The sequence below is a fragment of the Anabas testudineus genome, chromosome 15, assembly GCF_900324465.2.
Source record: "Anabas testudineus chromosome 15, fAnaTes1.2, whole genome shotgun sequence".
Classification (NCBI taxonomy): domain Eukaryota; kingdom Metazoa; phylum Chordata; class Actinopteri; order Anabantiformes; family Anabantidae; genus Anabas; species Anabas testudineus.
The window spans coordinates 7,846,600-7,867,043 of NC_046624.1; the positions used below are offsets into that span (position 1 = coordinate 7,846,600).

General features: G+C 38.7%; 2 protein-coding genes across 2 annotated transcripts; one reads left to right on the forward strand and one right to left on the reverse strand.

Annotated features, from left to right (window-relative positions):
- Positions 1 to 70: 70 nt before the first annotated feature.
- On the reverse strand, positions 71 to 11,232 carry sft2d1 (SFT2 domain containing 1). Its single transcript, XM_026355689.2, has 8 exons — positions 10,966 to 11,232; positions 10,128 to 10,214; positions 9,118 to 9,200; positions 6,024 to 6,105; positions 5,605 to 5,640; positions 5,447 to 5,505; positions 3,714 to 3,743; positions 71 to 1,639 (listed from the first exon to the last, which is right to left on the reverse strand). Exons 1-8 carry the CDS (start codon positions 11,032 to 11,034, stop codon positions 1,600 to 1,602), a joined length of 486 nt encoding a protein of 161 aa, XP_026211474.1. The 5' UTR covers positions 11,035 to 11,232; the 3' UTR covers positions 71 to 1,599.
- Positions 11,233 to 14,199: 2,967 nt separating this feature from the next.
- On the forward strand, positions 14,200 to 18,740 carry lhcgr (luteinizing hormone/choriogonadotropin receptor). Its single transcript, XM_026355338.1, is given in 12 exon segments — positions 14,200 to 14,372; positions 15,323 to 15,394; positions 15,590 to 15,664; positions 15,744 to 15,818; positions 16,009 to 16,083; positions 16,169 to 16,246; positions 16,350 to 16,418; positions 16,538 to 16,612; positions 16,849 to 17,034; positions 17,177 to 17,245; positions 17,367 to 18,433; positions 18,436 to 18,740. Coding segments are annotated over 12 exon segments (2,151 nt in total). The 3' UTR covers positions 18,573 to 18,740.
- The last annotated feature ends 1,704 nt before the right edge of the window (positions 18,741 to 20,444 follow it).

Here is a 20,444-nt window from a genome sequence, read left to right on the forward strand (position 1 = left end):
GCAGCAGTCAAGTTATTTATTTGTCCATATAAAATAAGCTGGATCATAAAGCTGAAGAGGATACACATGGTTTAATTTTAGTGTTTACTGAAGCATGGGAGCCCACTACACTCTGATATAATAATGGATTAGTGTGAACAAAGAGGAAACAGTTGGGACACTATTAACAGATTGCTTATGTCCCCTTCATCTTTCAACTTCGTCATAATCCAGAAGGAGCGGGCACTGAAACCTAACGGCAAAAAAAACGACCACACTGCCTTCATTCAAGAGAATTATTTTATCCCTAAGATTACGTTCAGAGGGATTTGTTTCTGCAAAGTTAGCTGAACAAGTACTGCAGGGAGATTTTGTCCATGCTAATCCACCAGCACATTATACAAGCATCTAATGAAACTATGTGGGGGCTGCACACCAGGAAGTAAAATGTGGTTATTTAACAACATCAAGCACAAAGAAAACCTTAAGGCTACTTCTTGAGCACATTCTGCAGCTGGCACAAGATGTTATGATGTACCTAAATACATCAGATGATCACATAAAGCTTTTTTTATACAGAGACTGATGAATAAAATGATTTTACTTTTTTCCCCCCCAAGTGATATATTCGTGACTGACTGCAAGTCTAACGTGTACAATGAAACACACCTTCTCATCATCTAATGTGAACATCTGCAGCACAGATGGGGGGTAGGCAGAGGTTATGAATCTTCCAGGAGAGGTTGTCATGACAACCCCATCCTCAAAGGCTATGAAGCTATAGCAATATAGGGAACTAGATGCAAGCTATAGTGGGTTATTAGGTCACATCAAAATCACAATGCTCAGAAAAGCGTAATTAACTGGGTCATTGCTACATCTGGCAGGAAATCAAACCGTCTAAAAAAGAAGCAGTTTTTATGTCATTTAATGAGCTAAGGGGGATTGGATGTATTAAAATACAGACTGAAGACTACTAGACAAGGCAGAAGCTGCTTTTGAAGTCTATTTGGTTAGGAAAACCCCAGAAGAGCGAGAGAGATATAATATACTGTATATTACAATCATCATTAGTGAGCATGTAAACATGAAATAGCACCTGAGCCCCTATTTATACATTATACATCAGTGCCTCATAGACAAACAGAAAGAGAGCAGATGATGTGTTTTAATAAGGCTTGTGTGTAGAACCATTAAAAAAAAAAAAAAAAAAAAACAGCTCATACCTGAATTTCACCTTTAAAAGTGTAAATATGTTTGGTTGGTCAACAATACAATAGATCTCTTCATATAAGGTTAATGTACTTTTACATTAAATCATTTACCTGCACTTAAATGGTATACAATTTTTAAAATATAGAAATATATTTAAATATATTACGCATTAAAGGCACTCATTTCTCTCATATCAATAGCAAAAGACTGATCACATCATTATAATCTGATTATAGTTATAGATCCTAAGCTAGAAAAAGAAAGCAAGAATTCACAGTAAAAAGCCACAGTGAAAATTTGGAGATATAGTGTATAAACAACGCACGCGTATATTTTACAGAGTCACTGTTCTTGCACTTTGTTTATAAGGACCAGTCTTCTCACACAATTGTGGGCTAACCAGGCCTAACTCAGACAGGTTGTAAAGCATTTCATCACCGCATCCCTGTAAAAAAAAACAAACAAACAGAGAAAAAGTCTAAATAATAGCAACAAATTACAAACAAACAAACACAAGAGAAGCTCATTTTGTACTAAACTAATCCAGGAATAAATAAATGGAGCAGGGGAAATCTTCTCTCATGCGTACAGAATTAAAAGTGACAAAAAAAGCACTTCCATCCTTTGTTATGATGATTTGGGTGGGGCTCGCCATTAATAAGTGAATGTGTTTTGTCAGGGAAGCACCACATGTTAAGAGCGATGGGGGCTCCCTTCCTCCAGGTACTCTGTGTTGAAGGATGATGCAATGTGAGTGGTCTCCATGACAACCACAGATCATTGCCTACTCTATTTTCCCTCACATCGTCTTCCCATCGGTGTGTTGCTATGCAGACTTCGCCTGCAGCCACACTCGAATTTCGGTGGAGGAGGTGTGAAACCCGTCAAGGTCAAGGTTAAAGGGAGAAAGGGGGATCATAAGCAGTGTGAGAGGGAGGAGGGGAGGTCGGTGGGCAAATGCTCTGGCTCGTCCCTCCAGTGTATGAACAAAAAAAAGAATCTTCATATCCTTCCTCCTCCTTTTTTTTTTTTTTTTTTTTTTTAAACGATGACCTTAAGCTCGGTGTTATTTTTGATTCCACTAAAGCTGCGTGAATAAATTATGAGTCTAAGACCCCCCCCCATGTCTGATTAAATATCATAACAGTAGCTTTACAGCACTGTGGCAGGTTTTGTTACCTTGCTCTGTAGGGGTGGGAGGATATAAATAGGCAACAAGGTAAAATACATTAAAGGATAAAGTCCACTGGCCATGTGGTGTTTGGCTAGCCAGGTATCACAGTTTGACCCCACTCAGGTACAGGGAGAGACTGCAAATTGATGCTGTTTAATAAGTCACAGATAGAAGGTCTGAGGTCAAATTTGAAGCTGCTCTGTAACAACATAGCAAACAACAGTGAGCTAAATGATCAAATCTAAATTAAATGAGAAATGGATTCAAGTAAGAAGCTTACTAAGAGACAAATGTGTGTTGATGAAAAATGTAAGAGATACATTGACAAAGGAGTAGCACAACCAGTAATCACTAGGACTTCAATAGTCATTTAAAAACTAGCATTTAATCTTTTTTTTTTTTTAAGCTATGGCACGAGACCAGGATTTTCTCTCACAATTGTACTGTTAGCATTTGTGTTGGGGGAGGGGGAGCTCGAGGTGGTTATAGGGCGTCTCTCAGCTGTCAGGATGGATTATAAGGTTGCCCAAATACACAAGGCACTTAGTGGAGGGGTGGGGTGGGGGTGGGGGGCTGCAATAGGCTCTGTACTGCTCCCTAAATGAGACATGACCCTGCTTACAGCTGGACTGGCAAAACAACATTACACCTCATGCTTGGCTTCAGTAAAAGCACTGAGGTTCTGAAGCAAATGGGGCAATTTGACAAGTGAACACCCGAGTAGGGGGGAGTAGTTTCTTTTATTACAATATGGTACTGTGAACGAAATTATAAAAATCTAACAGCTGTAAGATCTCAAGGTTATTAGGTTCTATACTGTGTGAAACTTTAGCTTCATCTATTTGAGTCTAGGTCTAATCACAATTCGGCATTGTGCGTTAACCCTATGGAGCTTAACATAAGCTCATCACAAATAATGTAAAAGCTATATTAAGGAAACATTTTTGGTAAAGCTGGTTGAAAGAGCATTATTCCATAAGACGTGATTTCATTTTGATATTACGGATGAAGCAAATAACGTCACAGGGCCACAACACAGTGAAGTGTGAAACAACAAGCTGCCATTTGTTTGACACAGAGTGCGCTCTAGTAGCAGGGGGGATTACAGCCATATGGTGGAGGCAAACAGTGTTTAGAGATAAATAAAAACATGTTTTTCTTTGAAGGATCACTAACAGTGTTGTCTCAGTTTGTTGTGTGTGGCAGTACAGTGTTAGCTTTACTGTAGTCGTGGTGGTAGATGAAAAACCGGGGGTCTCTTTGGAAAGAATTCAGTAATTAAAATATACTAAACATGAACAATGAACAAAACATATGTAACGTAACATGTTTAATCACATCTTACCTGGCGAATGGAATGTAAGAGATGCTATACCTGAGAAAAGAAAAACACGAATACATCAGAGGTGACTGTGACTTTTTGTGAAAAATGTGTGACTACTGTATAATCATACAGAAGAAACTATAACAAGGCTGATTTCAAGTTACTGTATGCACTGAAATGTGAAAAAAAAAAAAGATTTATTTTTATGCTGTATGAATACCTTTGGGAAATGTTTACAGCAAAGGTGTCATATTTCTAAAGACTGCACCTTTGTATGGATAGTTCAGCCTGTTTTCCTGAATCACTGTACATACATTTGCCTATAATTCAACATGACATATTTGTTATCAGTACAAATCCTAGAACTGTAACGTTACTGGGTTCTAATTATGTAATTATTATGGGTTATTATGGGTTTGTAATGAAAACAGATTTAAGATTTAATAGCCGCAGATTTAATAACAGCATGATAATGACTATTTAATGTGCAACATACTAATATGTAAAATATGTCTTTAAACGCCCCAAAAAGTCTGAATCATTGGACTGAAGGTTTTTTGATGTCACCCAGCAAGGAGATTAACCAACCACACTGTAATCTTCGAACTAATTATTCCACACAGCTTGGTATTCCACCACATAAAACAACAACATAAGACCCTTCACTCAAAACGATTAAAGCCGAGGACACCAAATATTTAACAAATATGTGTGGAATCTGGTACAGCGGTTGAATGATTAACTACCATCCAATCCAGAGCACGACTTCCATCTTATTTCACCACCAGTTAGCAGGAAACCCTCGTCTGCCCTGTTAAGCAGATTACTGTTCACATTCTTCAAGTTAATGTTCTGAATGTCTATCTAAACTGAGCAAGTTACGTATAAATGCATCAGTTACGTTTTATTTTTAAGCTTCATATACTCTGTACTGAGTCAGTGCCACATATTTCGGCCTGAGGACAGGACTTTGTCCACCTCTCTGTATGAGTCAGTGGGAACGTCTTATTACAGAACCACCTTTACGCAGATGTCCGAGTGTGGCGTGGGAGTGCACTATGCCCCCAGTCTGTTAAGAATGAACATGAGATGTGTGACTTTGCGGTTGCCATGGCGACGTCTCTGGGAATACAGGCAGGGCGGAAGTGAATGTACTATATGTAGGTGCAAAAGCAGTGTAGATATGAGACTGACAGTGCGGCTCAGTGATGCGCAGAAAACCCCCCGAGGTCCTGGGAGTTTGTGTTTCTATGCACATTTACACACTGAACGTCTTGCACTAGTGGAAATATGTTTAAATTAATGAATATACAAGTGCTGACATGCCAGTTCTCATCACTCACATGTCGAATTACTCACTGCTATGATATTACTAATTAGCTATTAACCTGTTGTTTAATCCACAGGAAATATGCAACACACAAGCAGATGAAGTGACAAAAACTTGTTGGATATGGCAATCAAACACATATCAGTGACTGCTCCGGCACACTAGGACAAATTCACTTAATCAAATCTTTCATTCTACATTGTTTGTGCTTCTGAGTATCAGAATATGGCCCATATGACATGCCTCTTGTTTGACAGTGATAGGCTAAAAAAGCTTAAACTACTGTGTGTTTAGAAGATGTGTGGCTCTTCAGCACACCACATTTAATGTCAGCCAATGCAATGAAATGGGATGGCTTCACCTGCATAGGTGAGTATTAAATAAATTACCTGTTGTACAGTAGAGAGATTCAGGTCACACTTACCATGTCATTGCCAAAAACTGCAAAATACAGAAGATGATAGCCAATCCCTTTTTATGCCACTGTAAAATAAAACACAACAATTCATTTAATTATTGAAAACAGTGCACTAAAACAATAAAGACTATAACAGGCTTTAGAACTATGTGTTATCTACTTACCCAAAATACTGCACAAAGTGTTAAGGCAAGACAGAGCTGGCAGAAAACAGAGAAAGACAAAACAGTTACAGTGCCTCCTTCTATTTCGCAGAGTGACATTTGCTACTGATTGTAAGATTTACTGGAACTGTACAATTCACATTGTACACATCAGATACTCCCTGTTCATAGACATTAGTGTTACGCTTAAATATGTTGTAAAGATCAACCACCTCATCTTCTTAAGTGTTTAAACCAGAAGAGTATGAGGCTAGCAATGTCTCAACAGCACGTGAAAGCAGATACACTATAAATGAAATGTTACCTTGTGTCAAGGAGCATTTATTGAGACAATGCTGAACAGTAAAACTGTAAAGATTGCAGATACTTTATAATATAAACTGAAAGATTCATAAATATTCAGTCAAAACAGTATTTACCAGCATAACAATGGTGGCTATCAGCCTTGTTGGTTCAAACATGCGCTTCAGCTGTTTTAGTGGTCCCATTAGGAAGCAGGTGCTTTGGAAGAGGAAAAAAGAAATCAACAACTTACACGTTGAAAGATATAGTTATCTGAGGAATTAATGCATCATGTTATCTTTATCACCTTTTATCTTTATATCTGTATTGATATGAATGTTCATCCCTGTGATGTACAGTTTTCATTTATTTTCCATATTTTCCATTCATCATCATTATTTGTGTTGATAACTTTAGCTGTTTTTTATCTATTCAGATGACTGGCTGTTGTGCAGATGATAAGTACCGATAGGTACCGATATCATCAGCTGCTCAGCTATAACAGACATAGAATACAAAGTTTGTTAAAGATCCATATAAAATCCACCTACACTTTACTCTAGATGGGTTTCAGTCGTCTTCTAAAGATCTTTTCTGAGCGACACCAGAATAGTGAAGCCATCATAATCAAATGTACAGATCAGGATCTAAATATTTCAGGCCTAAAACCAATCTGACACATTTCAAACCGCCCACATGATGCACGTGTGACGTCAGCAAAAGTAGAAAGACAAAGGCTTTCCCCTCTGACGAAGCACGCAGCTCTAGGCTCAGCAGAGATACGTGGGTAGAGGGAGTCTGTGGAGCATCACATCTGCTTAGTGAGACAAGAGTAGTCTGTTGACGCAGGCTCTCTCTACTGAGAGGGATGGATGCTTTTTTTTGCCCAGTGTGACAGAGACACTAATAATGGTATTCACGTGCATACTGCTAGTACATATTAGGGAGAAGGAAATATGTCAACTATACTTGTGGTATTGAAGGATTTTTATTAGTTTACTGGGCATGGATTTTAAATTTAACTTGAATATTGATTAAGTAACTCCTGATATTTGATCACAACAGTGTGAACGCCATTATTAGCATGATACACTACTTTTCAAAAGTGGGTTACATTATTGACAAAAATAAATTTAATACAGTATAGGAAAGATATGCTTTAATATTTTTGTCCTAATTTTGACAGATCTTTTCATCTCTGTGGATTAAAATGAGGGAACAAGAGGCCAAATCATAAACACAGACCTCTTGTCTGAAAACAAACCCCTCGTTCATGTCTGTCAAAGAAGTTACATCTTTATGAGATTTAGACACTGGATTATCTGAATGAAAAAAATCTATAATGCTATAAAATCCAGAAGACTGCTACTATCTAGTAAATGTAAAACTTAAAATCCTACTTAATCATTGCAATAATGTTACTTAAAGTAAGGATACGACATCAATGTCCAGCCTAGCAGCAGTATTAAATACTGGCTAAATCAGAGTCACATAGAGTTGTCCAAAATTACTGTATGATCACAATATATTCTTCACACTAATATGTATATGCAATCATACAATTACTGAGGATGTAAGAACATTCAGCATCTTTGTGATTTCTCAGGAATAGCCTGTATATTATGTTTAGTTGAATAGAGATGTCCAGATCAAGTTTTTTTGGCCCTGTTCATAGTGATTTAATAGGCTTTAATATTAATATACACCAACTTCTAGCTGTTACCTATATTTACCTTCATTTTGTTACACAGGACTGAAAGACTGAGATACCAGCTGTGTTCTACTTAATTTGACACACCTTATTTTTCAGAAACAGTAAGTATACAGTACAGCTGTATTCCTGAGTGGAGTATCCTTCTTACAATAATGCTCACACACACTGCCAACACTTAACCAACAAATTAGTCTCAGAATTAAGGAAACATCCTGCCGCTTGTGATGAATGTAACTTCAACTAGTAAATGCAGTAGTCTGCACTGGTTTTGCATTAGAAGACGATAGCTGATTGTTCTGTACACTGCCATTTGCTAATAATAGCATCAGAGTTCATGCTGTTTGACAAACCCTGGTGTCATGTTATCACATAGACTGGTTTTGACTTAAAACCATATCTGGTGTTCTCAGCTGCAAGTTTGGTTTTGTGTAAAATAATGTGCATGTACAACATCAGATACGCCTGTGCAAGAACATTGTAATAACAGATGTGTAGCATCCTGTCGCTGTGGAGGAATTAAGCTAGTATTGTTCTTACACAGGGACACATCCTTTAGTCAATATGCTCCAACAGAATGGCTTTGTTGCCAAAGAGCTATATAAGAGTAAACACATTGTGTCTTTTCTACCGTCAGAGACAGGAAACAATCCAGTCAGGAGACATAGAGATCTAGCGTGTTCACATTCCATATTGTCTCTATATCTCTAATCATTAAATAGTAACTTTAAAGTGCCATATAATTAGATTGCAGGAGTAATCTCATAATAATCAAGATCCTCACGAAATACACATAATTAGATGCAGTACTAACCTTTTGCAATTAGAGTGACTGTTGCATCACAGGTAAACCTGCCTAATCGATTACTGCCATGTCTGTAGTGGTCTCCCCACATAAGACTGCAGCTGTAGGTTATGCATTCTCACTATACAGGTAATCTTCTAGTGAAGTGTAAGGGTATTTTCCATGTAGACTTAAACAGCCTTTATACTGTATGGTTGCATTCTGTGGTGGTTAGGTTTACACCCTTAATTATGCAACCTTTTAATGAAACAGCTTTTGCTGTTTACCATGTGCGTGTTAGTTCAAAGGCATTTTTCCTATCATTTGAACTAGAGTAATGCTACTACTTAATATTAAAACTAATCTGGTTAAATCCTGAAGATGATTGTTTTAGCTATAATCCTACAGTTCTGAGCTAAACCAGCAGTCACCAGAGTTTCTCATCAGTAACTCTGAATGAAATAATCTTGTATTTCCTTAGACACTATGAGCCAAACTCAAAGCAACAGTTGACAAGTGCACAGGGAATGATAAGAGTAAATTACAGGGATGTTTTCTTGATTTGTTTTCTTAAAAAAAAAAGTGAGAAGTGTAGCTGTGCTAGGAATGATTGTAACAAGGTGTGGCAGTCATACTTACTGTTATATTCCTGGCAGTGAGCTACATAAGTGAGTAAACTATAATAAAGGTATTAGTATACCAGCAAGTGCTAAAGTTGAGTATGACTGATTCTTACCTGGCAAGAGCTGCGATATTCCCTAGTGTGTAGAAGACAGCGAAAAGCTTGAGTCCATTTGGAAGGAACAGCAGAGCTGTACCCTGGTAAAGCAGAGAAACAGTGTCCATAAGTTACACAGAATAATGTCACCACACATTTACTGGGCCCAAAAAAGGATTTAACAAAACTATCAAAAAGAATAAAAGTAGCTAAACAAGTGATTGAATTACGAAGAGACTAGAAGACTTTTTTAATTTTATGTGGAAAAATGAGCAAGAGATTCTATGGACTGAACAATGGTTTTGTTGTAACAAAAAACTGGCTCCCTCTAGTGCTTTGTTCAAGAATTACAGCCTTAGTGGCCTCTAAATCCACATACATGTTCACTTTTTGGATCAATTTCAGAGAAAACTGGTGACACACAGTCTAAAAGAGTATGCACTTCGCAGTGGGATGTGTGAGACTTGGATGTGTGAGACTTGAACTAAGCTTTTAATAACAGTTCACAAATAACATTTTAATTTAGAGCTGCAGTTTACTGGGGGGGCAGACAAATAACATATCTGAAAATGTATCAACGGAACAAACTTTAAGCAAACGCTATGATCGAGCACTATTTAGCTGACAGATGAGAAGTCTCTTAACCATGCAGGCCTGAAAATAGAGGATGTGTGAGAGCTTTGTCAATGTGATGTTACACTATGCTGTTGCTTTTAAGTGTTGTCAGCAACTGCCATCTGTGACAAGACTTCCTCTCATCTGAACTTCAAGACTACAAATTGAAATGTTCGGTGACATCAACCTACGTCTGTGTTCAATAAGCACGAGTGACATGTGTGAAGTTTTATAATGCCTGTAAGGCAAGCATAGCACATGAAAAAGTAAGTGGGCTCTTTAAAACTTAGTGCATATGTAACACATGGCACGGTGTTATATATACGCTGTGCATTCTTGGCATTCCTGATGTCAGTATGAAGTCAGATACAACATAAGATCCCCCTTTTAAGTTTGAAGTCAGATACACTCACGAGTATTGAGCACAGGATGCCTCCAGCGAAGCATATGACAAACCATTTCACTCTGGTGCTGTAGCTGAGAGTGCTGGCATCGAGGACCTGGTGAGAACAATGAAAGGATGTCACCAGACAAACTTTATGACCTGCAGAAAGAGCTACCACATGCTTCCTACAGATGCATTAACAATGTTGGCTATAGAGCCAAGCAGATAACATCCAGCTACAGGGTTATGTTTAACACCACCCCCCCACCCCACAAACACACACACACACACACACACACACACACACACACACACACACACACACACATAGCACAAGTCTTCAGTTAAAGGAGCATCACATTACTCAGCACACGGAACGAAAGTGTAAATTAAAGTCTGCAAGGAAATGCACAAGTGAAAGTGTAATAAACTGTAGTGGCAGAGTAACTTTGCAATATGTTCAAAGGTACGATAGCATTTTACAAAAGCAGTGATCAAGTCAGCAGCTTACCTCGTTCCCTCCTCATTGTGAACGCGTGTAAAAAGTATAAATAAACAAACAAATGAAATACAACAAAGGCTGACTGAATGATAACGTAGCAGCTCGAATACAAACACTTAATGCGTTGGCAAGTTAAGCTAACGTTATCGCTAGCTGTCTCGGGAAAGTACCACACACTTTGTCAATTTACTGACAGCTAGCTAGTAGCAAACTCTCAGAAAACAGAACCACATGAACATCAACAGCGTTTATCTGAACAGAGCCTCGGGTTAGCAGCGAAACTAGCACAGCAGCTCCTGTCAGCCGACACAGCGTTAGCGTTAGCATTGGCATTAGCGTTAGCAGCCTACTGACTGCTAGCTACCTGTGCAGTCAGACCCAGCTCTTCATTTTCCTCTCGGCCGCTCAGCACACGACGAAGCTTGTCCATCATTAGAGACCAGCTGATGATAGAAAGAGGGGGAAAACCAGCGTCACGTAACGTCACGTCTCTTAAATTGCTTCTTGCTGCACTCCTACCATTCAGCTAGTCTAGTCTACTACTTTTTCTTATCGTCGCAACAGCGACTTTGACTTCCTGGACGACAGCTCCTCTCAGCGCTGACTCCGGCTCGGTTTGATCGCAGCCAGTCAGGCCTGAGCTCCGCGGAGGGGAACAACAGAGACAGACCGCAGATCAGTCCGTGAACGCCACTTCCTGTTGTCCAAACGACTGAGCTGCCTTCCAGTGCTGTGGGAAATTATCTTATCGTAAAGCCTGGCGCGCAGAACTGGCTCTGGCAGTGTGGTGGCATTTCGGACGTAACTGGCTGCTGAACTATGACTTTTTAAAGTTTGCACGGGCAAATAGCAATAGTGTTTATTTATTTTTTGACATGGCCTCTTTAGTGGGTACAACTATACAGTGCAATGCAATACAGTAACTCTGCCATGAATTTTACTTTTACTAATTCAAAATGTCTCAGTTTTTGTTGAAACTGTGACAAAGTTGATCATTTTATTATATGATTGTTATTGAGTTCACAGTGGATGGTGGAGTTGTATTGTAGTGCATTATTTTCACTGCTGTTTCTAATGTTTTGCATCCCTTCTGTAAACGAGGAGGCAAAACAAAGTCCTGTCAAGAGAAAGTGTAAACACTGTGTAACCTGCTTTATCCTCCAGTGTCGCCTTAGCGTTGATCTGTCGCCACCTAGCGGAGATAAATCGTTAAAACAAAGTACCTATATCCTGATAGAAGTGGTAAATAATTCATTTACCTCATTCAATTTTGAGGTACTTGTACTTCACTTTGTATTTCCATTTTACGTTTTACTTCCCTAGAGTTATCTGACAGCTTGAGATACTTTGCAAATACATAATATCAATCAACTAATACTAAGTGTCTTCCACACAACGTTTTGATCTTATTTTTTCATTAACAAGTCTACTAGAACTTTATCTCCCATATTTTTCACCTTTAATAGTGTGTTTGTAGTTTGCAGCAATATGTAGAATGAACAACTACTTTCTAAGTAAGTAAGTACGTTAAGTACGTTTTTTCGAAGTCATTTTCTTCAGAAACTTTAATGATGAAACATGCAGTAGGCCTATCAAGTTCAATACTGTTTTAAAAAAAGTGGTACTTTTCACACACTTGCAATTTTCTTAGTATTAAGATTGTGTACCTCTGTCACCACTGCCTACTGAAATGGATGCATGCATGTGTCATCTTGTGCATAGAGTTTTATTTTATACTTAAATTGAATAATAAATATATAAATAAATTTTCAGGGTGTAAATTGTGACATTTTTACGTTTCATTTTTAACATGTGCTGCCAGCCTGTTGTAAACTACACAAACAAGCCAATTTTTTGTTTCCGTATGGAATATATTCTTTCGGCATAAACAGAGTTTATAACCTTTAGTCTGTCAAGGCTATGCAATGTTGCCTTGTCTTTATCAGCTAGCTACAGTACATAAGCGGCGCCAAATCACATCCTGTTATGGGAGGCTTTTTACTTTGGGTCACACTGTCCTCCCATAAAGATAGTCATTGACTTGGCTTTTTATGTGAAGCACTAAGATTTATTTTAATTAGCTTTAAATACACAGCAATTATACAATCACAGGAAAGAGGGGCACTGAGTAATCCTTTGGAAACTTTGCTATTGCCATTGTATTTGCAGACATAACCTATAGCATAGCACCCCCAGTTAAAGGGGATGCACAGTTTATGGCCTTTCATTCTCAGACACAACAAGGAGATTTTAAAAAATGGCTAAAATATTGTACTTCATGGATACACAAATCACCTAATCTTTCATTTTGGTTTGCTGGAGTTGTTCGCCATGTTATGGTTTCTCATACTGTTCAGCTTTTTTTTTGATAACAACTAGTCTAAAGCTAGGTGGAAGCTAACAACCAAATAAGTTGTCAGGGAATTAAGATCTATGGTCACAACATTGAAATGAAAGTGCTGATGGACAAAAAGCACCAGGTAGATCCCTCTACCACTGGACCATGGAGTCTTTCACATGCATATTGGCGAACTCAACTTGTGATTTAACATGAGTTTTCTCCTTGCCACTCTCCCATAAAGCTTTGACTGGTGAAGAACCCAGGCAACAGTTGTTGTATGTACAGTCTCTTCTATCTCAGTAGCTGAAGCTTGAAACTCCCTCAGAGTAGTCATCAGTTTGTTAGTGGCCTCTCTTACTATTCTCCTTCTTGTAAGGTCATTTAGTTTACGTGGATGGTCTGTTCTAGGCAGATTTAGACATGTGCCATATTCCTTCCATTTCTTCATGATGGATTCACTGAACTTATGTGTGAACTCATGCATGTTCAGTGCCTTGGATATTTTTTTTTGTATCCATCTCCTGACTTGTTTTCTCTGAGTTGCTGGGAGTGTTCTTTTGTCTTCATGGTGTAATGGTAGCCAGGAATACGGATTAACCAGTGACTGAACCATTCAGACACAAGTGTCTTTAATATTGCAATCACTTGAGACATATTCACTGCACTCAGGTGATTGCATTGCACCCCATATTACTAATTGTGGGACTACTAGCACCAACATCTGGACTTCTGTTTGATTAGGTCAGTCATTTTAAAGGGGGTGAATATTAATACACTAATTTCATCTTAGATATTTTTATTTAATTGACATTACTTTGTAGAAACCACAGTCGCCAACTTCTATTGACCATGATTGATTTATAATGTCAATAGAAAGATGAAACATCCAAGGGGGTGAATACTTTTTATAGGCACTGTACACTTCAAGACAACCTCACAAAGTATTCCCATTTTAACTCTGCATCAACCCAGTAGTTTAAACATGTCATATCAACTGTTTCTTACAATAAAGATGCTTTTTTTTTACAACAGCATTATCATCGGAGCTTACTCGCTGCGTTTCATTTTGTTGTGGATAATATATAAATGAGAGCGCAGAAGGATCTTTGGGACTTGATAAGAAGCTGAGCATCAGATGGCTGAGATCCTCGTCTGCGCGTTGAAGGATAACGATCTATTGCAGCTAAGGAAGGGCCAACATCCAAACGCGCAGCCTTCAGCCGAGATACCAGACCCTGTGTGTTTTCCAGACCGACAATGTGGACGTCGCTGCCAGTGCTCTCGCTTCTCTCTGTTTTATCCTTCTACGGGTGCAAGTGCGCGTCGGGGTTCGTCTGCCCGAGGATCTGCCGCTGTTTCTCCAACACAATCAGATGCAACAATGTGACGGAGGGGTCAGCTGTGATGATGGGCCACAGAGATAAAAGACTGTAAGTACCGACCGTGGATACTGCGAGGTGGTGGCGTGAATGATATCATACATCTACGGTGTCTGAGGCTGAGAGCTGCTTAATGAAGGCTGGTTAATCTTAACTGATGACTGTGATGCAACTTTAAAAGATATAATTCATTGTTTTACCTGTTTTTGTGCAACTAACTCCTCTGGCAAAGTCATTACCAAGACTATTCCGTGCGTACCGCGTTTACGCACGGAGCGAGGATTCACCTGAAAATTGATAACATGGTAATCTACGCCTACATGTAAATTAAACGCAGAGCTCATAGAGTGGTAGTGCAAATTCGATCATATATAAAGATTTTGTTGTGATAACACACAAATTGCACGCTGCACTAACGTCAACTCAAAAGGTAGTCTGGCACCCATCCAATCCCATTTTATAGTAGAGAAAACTCTCAGGTGTAACCTCTGAATTATTCGTTTTTAAATGTTTCTAAATCAATTGAATATTTGTTTCTTTCTTTGGTGTAGACCTTCTGCAAAACAAGAATCTTGGGAAAGCTTACAGGGCTACAATACAGACCTAGCCTTAAAGTTACTTTTCAGTTGTTTTAAATTCATAGCCATTTTAATGGCAAAGGCAAACTAGCCTGTAAAGGAAATGTTGTTCTCACACAGTCAGGTAGGCTACATAGTGACTCCTCAAAGTCTATATGGTTTCTGGGCATCCGAGTTCACCACATTGTCACAAGCCTTGAAGGTGGGGAATCTTGACCTGTCATCTGGTAAATGACGAAAACCTTGAGTCTCTGCTGATAAGTGTCCATGAAGACCAAGGCTACCACCTCATGCACATATGAAATTGCTTCACTTCCAACACCTACTCACACTCACAGAACTTTAAGGTAACTTTAAGTGCTTCACTTAAATAATATGTCTTTGAAATGACAGTAAATGCATCTCTCCATATCTGTTCTTCAGGTTTCTCTACCGCTTGCCATTCTACACTATTTCAAGCCATTCTTTTGAGGATTTGAAAAGAGTCCAGAGGATGTACGTATCAGTTTTCTTCCAGTGACTTACTCTGAGATGAACTCAGAGCTCTCTAATCTAGCATTCACTTTGTATTTATCTTCACTTACTTTTTATTGAATTGACCCTGGGCTATTGTGATTAAGCATTTTCACTATTCTTACAGTGAACCTTCTTTGAAGTAATCTAATTACTTTGTTTCTGGCATACATTCAGTGGGATTGCTCAGAGTGTAACCCTGGAAACCATAGAGACATTAGCGTTTAATAACCTTCTTGACCTCTCTGAACTGTAAGTCTTAGATGGTTATTTCAGTCTACAAATATAATGGTTACTGTAAAGTGACTTGATTCTTTCTATTGCTTTGCAGCTCAATCCAGAACACAAGGAGTCTGGTGCACATTGGCAGAAGGGCATTTAACAACCTACCCAAACTACGTTACTTGTGAGACACCTCAAACTAGATAATTATTAAATAGTGAATTAATATATTTCCATCGGTTTTCAAATACAGTTTACTTAAGCAATGACCAAATCCACCATCAGACAAATAGTAAATTAGACAGAGCTCAGAGATACTGATATCAAGTAATATATGACACTAGAAACCTGAAATCTTTTCTCTCTATACACAGGAGCATCTCAAATACTGGGATAACATTTTTTCCTGACGTTACATCTCTCAATTCTCTTGAATCAGAGTTCATCTTGTAAGTACATCTATTGCCAAAGCCATGACAAAAAGCACATCATCAGAATCACATCTCATACCTATAAGCTGTCATATTATTGTAGGGATATCTGTGACAACCCATATCTACTGGAAATACCTTCAAATGCTTTCATTGGAATGACCAAAGAATATGTTACAATGTAAGTGATGCAGTCGCTTTTAAAATATAATAATGATAATGATAATAGCTACTGAGATCCTAATTCCTCACGTATAGCAAAATAATGCTATCACTAATTGCAGGAACCTGTACAACAACGGCATCAGAGAAATACATGACTATGCCTTCAATGGGACAAAGATAGATAAGCTGTATTTTCTCATTTACTTTTTTTGATTGTTTTTTTTAATTAATGAAATGATTTTATCTGAGTTTTTGCTCTCGCAGCATCACTGTTTGTTCCCCTATCCTGGACTCTGCTATGATTTAGGCTATTAAAGAATAATCGACAACTCAGAGTGATCCACAGAGACACTTTCAAAGAAGCTACAGGCCCCGGTGTCTTGTAAGTAAAATTCATAAACCTCTTGGGAGTTACGTAATGTAACATTAAGTTGTTTAAATTTTAGAAAGAGGAGAAAAAGCATGAAGATTGACCAAATAAATCATAGAATTTATGGTGAGTAGAGTGATTCTCTCTCCCTGATTTTGACAGACTTTACACTCTAAGGAAGCACAACGCTCACAAAGAGTTATCCGCACCCCTATGCAGTCATATTCTTGCACACTGTTATTTCACAGGGACGTCTCTGCAACAGCCCTCACAAAGTTACCACCAGAGGGACTGGAGTCAGTGCTGGTGTTGTTAGCTCAGTCGGCATATGCCTTGAAAAGTCTGCCTCCTCTGGAGGGGCTATGGAGCCTACGAGAGGCTCATCTCACCTACAACAGTCACTGCTGTGCAATTCGGAGCTTCAACACCGACAGGTGATTTACACTGCGAATTTAGCGGATTAAACAAGGATAGATTTGTTCATGTGTTCATTAATTGCCAGTAGTCACACACCAAGGGCAGAATCTTGTACAAAAATTGAATGGTTCTTTACATGAGTTCTTTACTTCTTTTCAGGGACTTTCGAATAAATCCTGCATGGAATAATAGCTCTGTATATTGTGATGAGAGTGATCCATCAGCGAGGTGAAACTGTGTTTTGGTTGTTTTCCTTCCTAAACCTACTTCTGAAGAAACTGAACTTGTAGACAATGTTGTTTATAAAAGATTTGATTAAGATTTCTTTTTTCTTGTCTTTTGAAAACAGCGTCCAGCGTGTAATTGGTGCTTCACCAGATACACTTGAAGCTTTGGACGTGCCATTTTTCACAGATAATGACCCATATGGTGATTTGAATTTCCACTATCCAGAGCTGGACATCTGTCAGAGCCAACCAACTTTAATTTGCACACCTGAAGCAGATGCCTTCAATCCCTGTGAGGACATTGCAGGTTTCGGTTTTCTCAGGGTGGCCATTTGGTTCATCAACATACTGGCCATCACAGGTAACCTGACAGTCCTCCTGGTTATCTTTACGAGCCGGAACAAGCTGACGGTTCCTCGTTTCCTCATGTGCCATCTGGCTTTTGCTGACCTCTGCATCGGGATCTACCTTCTGATGATAGCGACTGTTGACCTGCGCACGCATGGTTACTACAGTCAACATGCTATTGAATGGCAGACAGGGCCTGGCTGCAGTGCCGCAGGATTCCTGTCTGTGTTTGGTGGTGAGTTGTCAGTGTACACACTTTCCACCATCACCCTGGAACGGTGGCACACCATCACCAATGCTCTGCAGCTAGAGCGCCATCTGGTACTTTCACAGGCGGTGAGTATAATGGCCGTTGGTTGGCTCATCTGCCTGGGAATGGGAATGTTGCCGCTGGTTGGTGTTAGTAGTTACGCCAAAGTCAGCATGTGCTTACCCATGGACATAGAGACTCCTCTGGCTCAGGCCTTCATCATAATTATCCTGCTCTTCAATGTTGGCGCCTTTATTGTTGTGTGTGTGTGTTACGTGCTGATCTATCTGGCTGTGAGGAACCCAGAGTTTCCTAGAAGAAGTGCTGACACTAAGATCGCAAAGCGCATGGCCGTGCTCATCTTCACGGATTTCCTGTGCATGGCTCCCATCTCCTTCTTTGCCATCTCTGCTGCCTTCAAGGTTCCCCTCATCACAGTTACTAACTCGAAGATTCTGCTGGTCCTCTTCTTCCCCATCAACTCCTGTGCCAATCCTTTCCTTTATGCCATCTTCACCAAGGCTTTCAGGAAGGATATATATCAGCTCATGAGTTCCATTGGCTGCTGTAAAAGAAAGGCCAGCGTGTATCGTATAAGGCAATCTGCTCAGAAAATGCAACAAAGAGCAACTTGGGATCCAGTAACAAAGAATTGCACACAGGAGTGAGGCTGGCTGCTATTTCACCAAAAAAAAGCCATCACCTGAAAGAGGATGGAGAGCTCACCTGAAATCCACAAAGACAAGTTTAGGACAAAGTGGCTGGAGAGAAACAGAAGAGAAATGAGGCAGATGTTAATATATAAATTTACAAAGAAAGCCCCAGAACTTTATGAACTACTCTCAAGAAGGACTTTAATAAATGAACTTAACAGGATATCAATACTTCATATATTTTAAAGGCCTATATTTATAACAGCTGCATCTGTTACTCACAATCATTTCGGAAGAGACATTTAATTTATGTCAGAGAGACTGTTTTACTTTAAGGCTGGCTCAATGTATTTAAATGTACACAATGGTTAAGATAAAAAGCAAAGCTGATGTGTTGGAGGAGTTGGACAGGGTTGTTCGGAAGTCTTCAAAAAGTTGTGAGCTTTCACAATTAAATAAAAGATACAGCCTCATTTAAATTATTCTAGTTTGTGCTGCTAGGCTACATGTACATAAAGCTTACAAGACAATGACGGCAACTTTTTTCTCAGAAGAAGAAAATATCTGCTTCTAGGAAAAACAAGTGGAGCTGAGTGTCTGGAACACTCCTCACTGTTTTTACTGCTCTATGTTTTTCCCAGTAGTTTGGTACATTTGCGCAAATGCGCAAGTGCTATGAGGTTTACGGTAGTTGCGGCACTTTGTTACAACTTTCACAAATTGATCAGACAGATGCCACAAGACTAAATATCTCACTACAAGATATTCAGCTATGAAGAACTTTGGTGAAACAGAATGAATCTTCTGTATTTAGCCTGCTACTGTAATATTCAACTTTTGCTGAAACTACCACAAACACTGCGAGTAACAAGCTTGATCCAGATTTCAAAATAAAAGCAGTCACGTTGGAATAAAACCTGTGAGCATACGTCGATATTACAATTGTTATTTAGCTTTAATTAAATTGTGTGAACTCTCAAGTAACCTGACCGATATGGGGGTATAATGAAAATTAGTTGCAACATAAACATTTTGAACTGAAAAAATATTTTTATATTATTAGTTATTTTATTAAATAATGTATTTGGATTCAAGACCAAATATATGCACATGAAGTATCAGCAAACCTTTTTCCCCTGTTTTATTTTCTCTGTCTTTAGGTCTATGTCAGATACCAGACATAGACCTTTTCTATCATCCTAATAACAAATAAAACAAAATTTCTTGCATTCCTGGTTCAACATATTTTGGCATTTGTGTCCTACTACTCACCTCATGAACCTACTTTACTGTATCATTTTGTTAACTCCAAAGAAGTTAAAATGATTTCTTAAAAGACTACTATTGTGGTCTATTATGAAATCCCTCCCTGCATAATGACATTTTCTTCTTAACTATTTAAGATTAACATTGTGAATTGAGGCAATTATTGTACAGGCTATATGCATTAGCATAAAAGTCCCCCTTACTCCATGCAAGAAATTCAACCAATAAATCTCTTGATTTGATGACTAAAATCTGCTTTCAGGTCCAGTAACATCATTTAAAGTGATCTGATAGACAGTTTTCACAGCATACACTTGTTTGAAATACAGATCCTCCCACAATAAAACACACTGGTTCCACTGACAGCACAATTTACTGCTGATACTGGAGGCTGTTGAATGAACTCTTTCATCCGTGCAAATTTAGCAGAGTTTTAAGTAAAATCATTTCTTGAAGAGCCGGACCATGTACAATAGATGTTGCAGGTATGACAGACATCAGACTCTCATTCTGCAAGTCTGTGAGGACAGTGTGAAGGAACATGATCTGGACAAGACCTTGGTCGTATTTTATTTCTTTGAAAGGGGAAAACTATAATTTGCCTCAACCTTTCCTGATATTGTAACAAACAGATTCATGGAGCCTAATTTGTGAAATGACGTGTTGTAATGCGCCTGCATCAG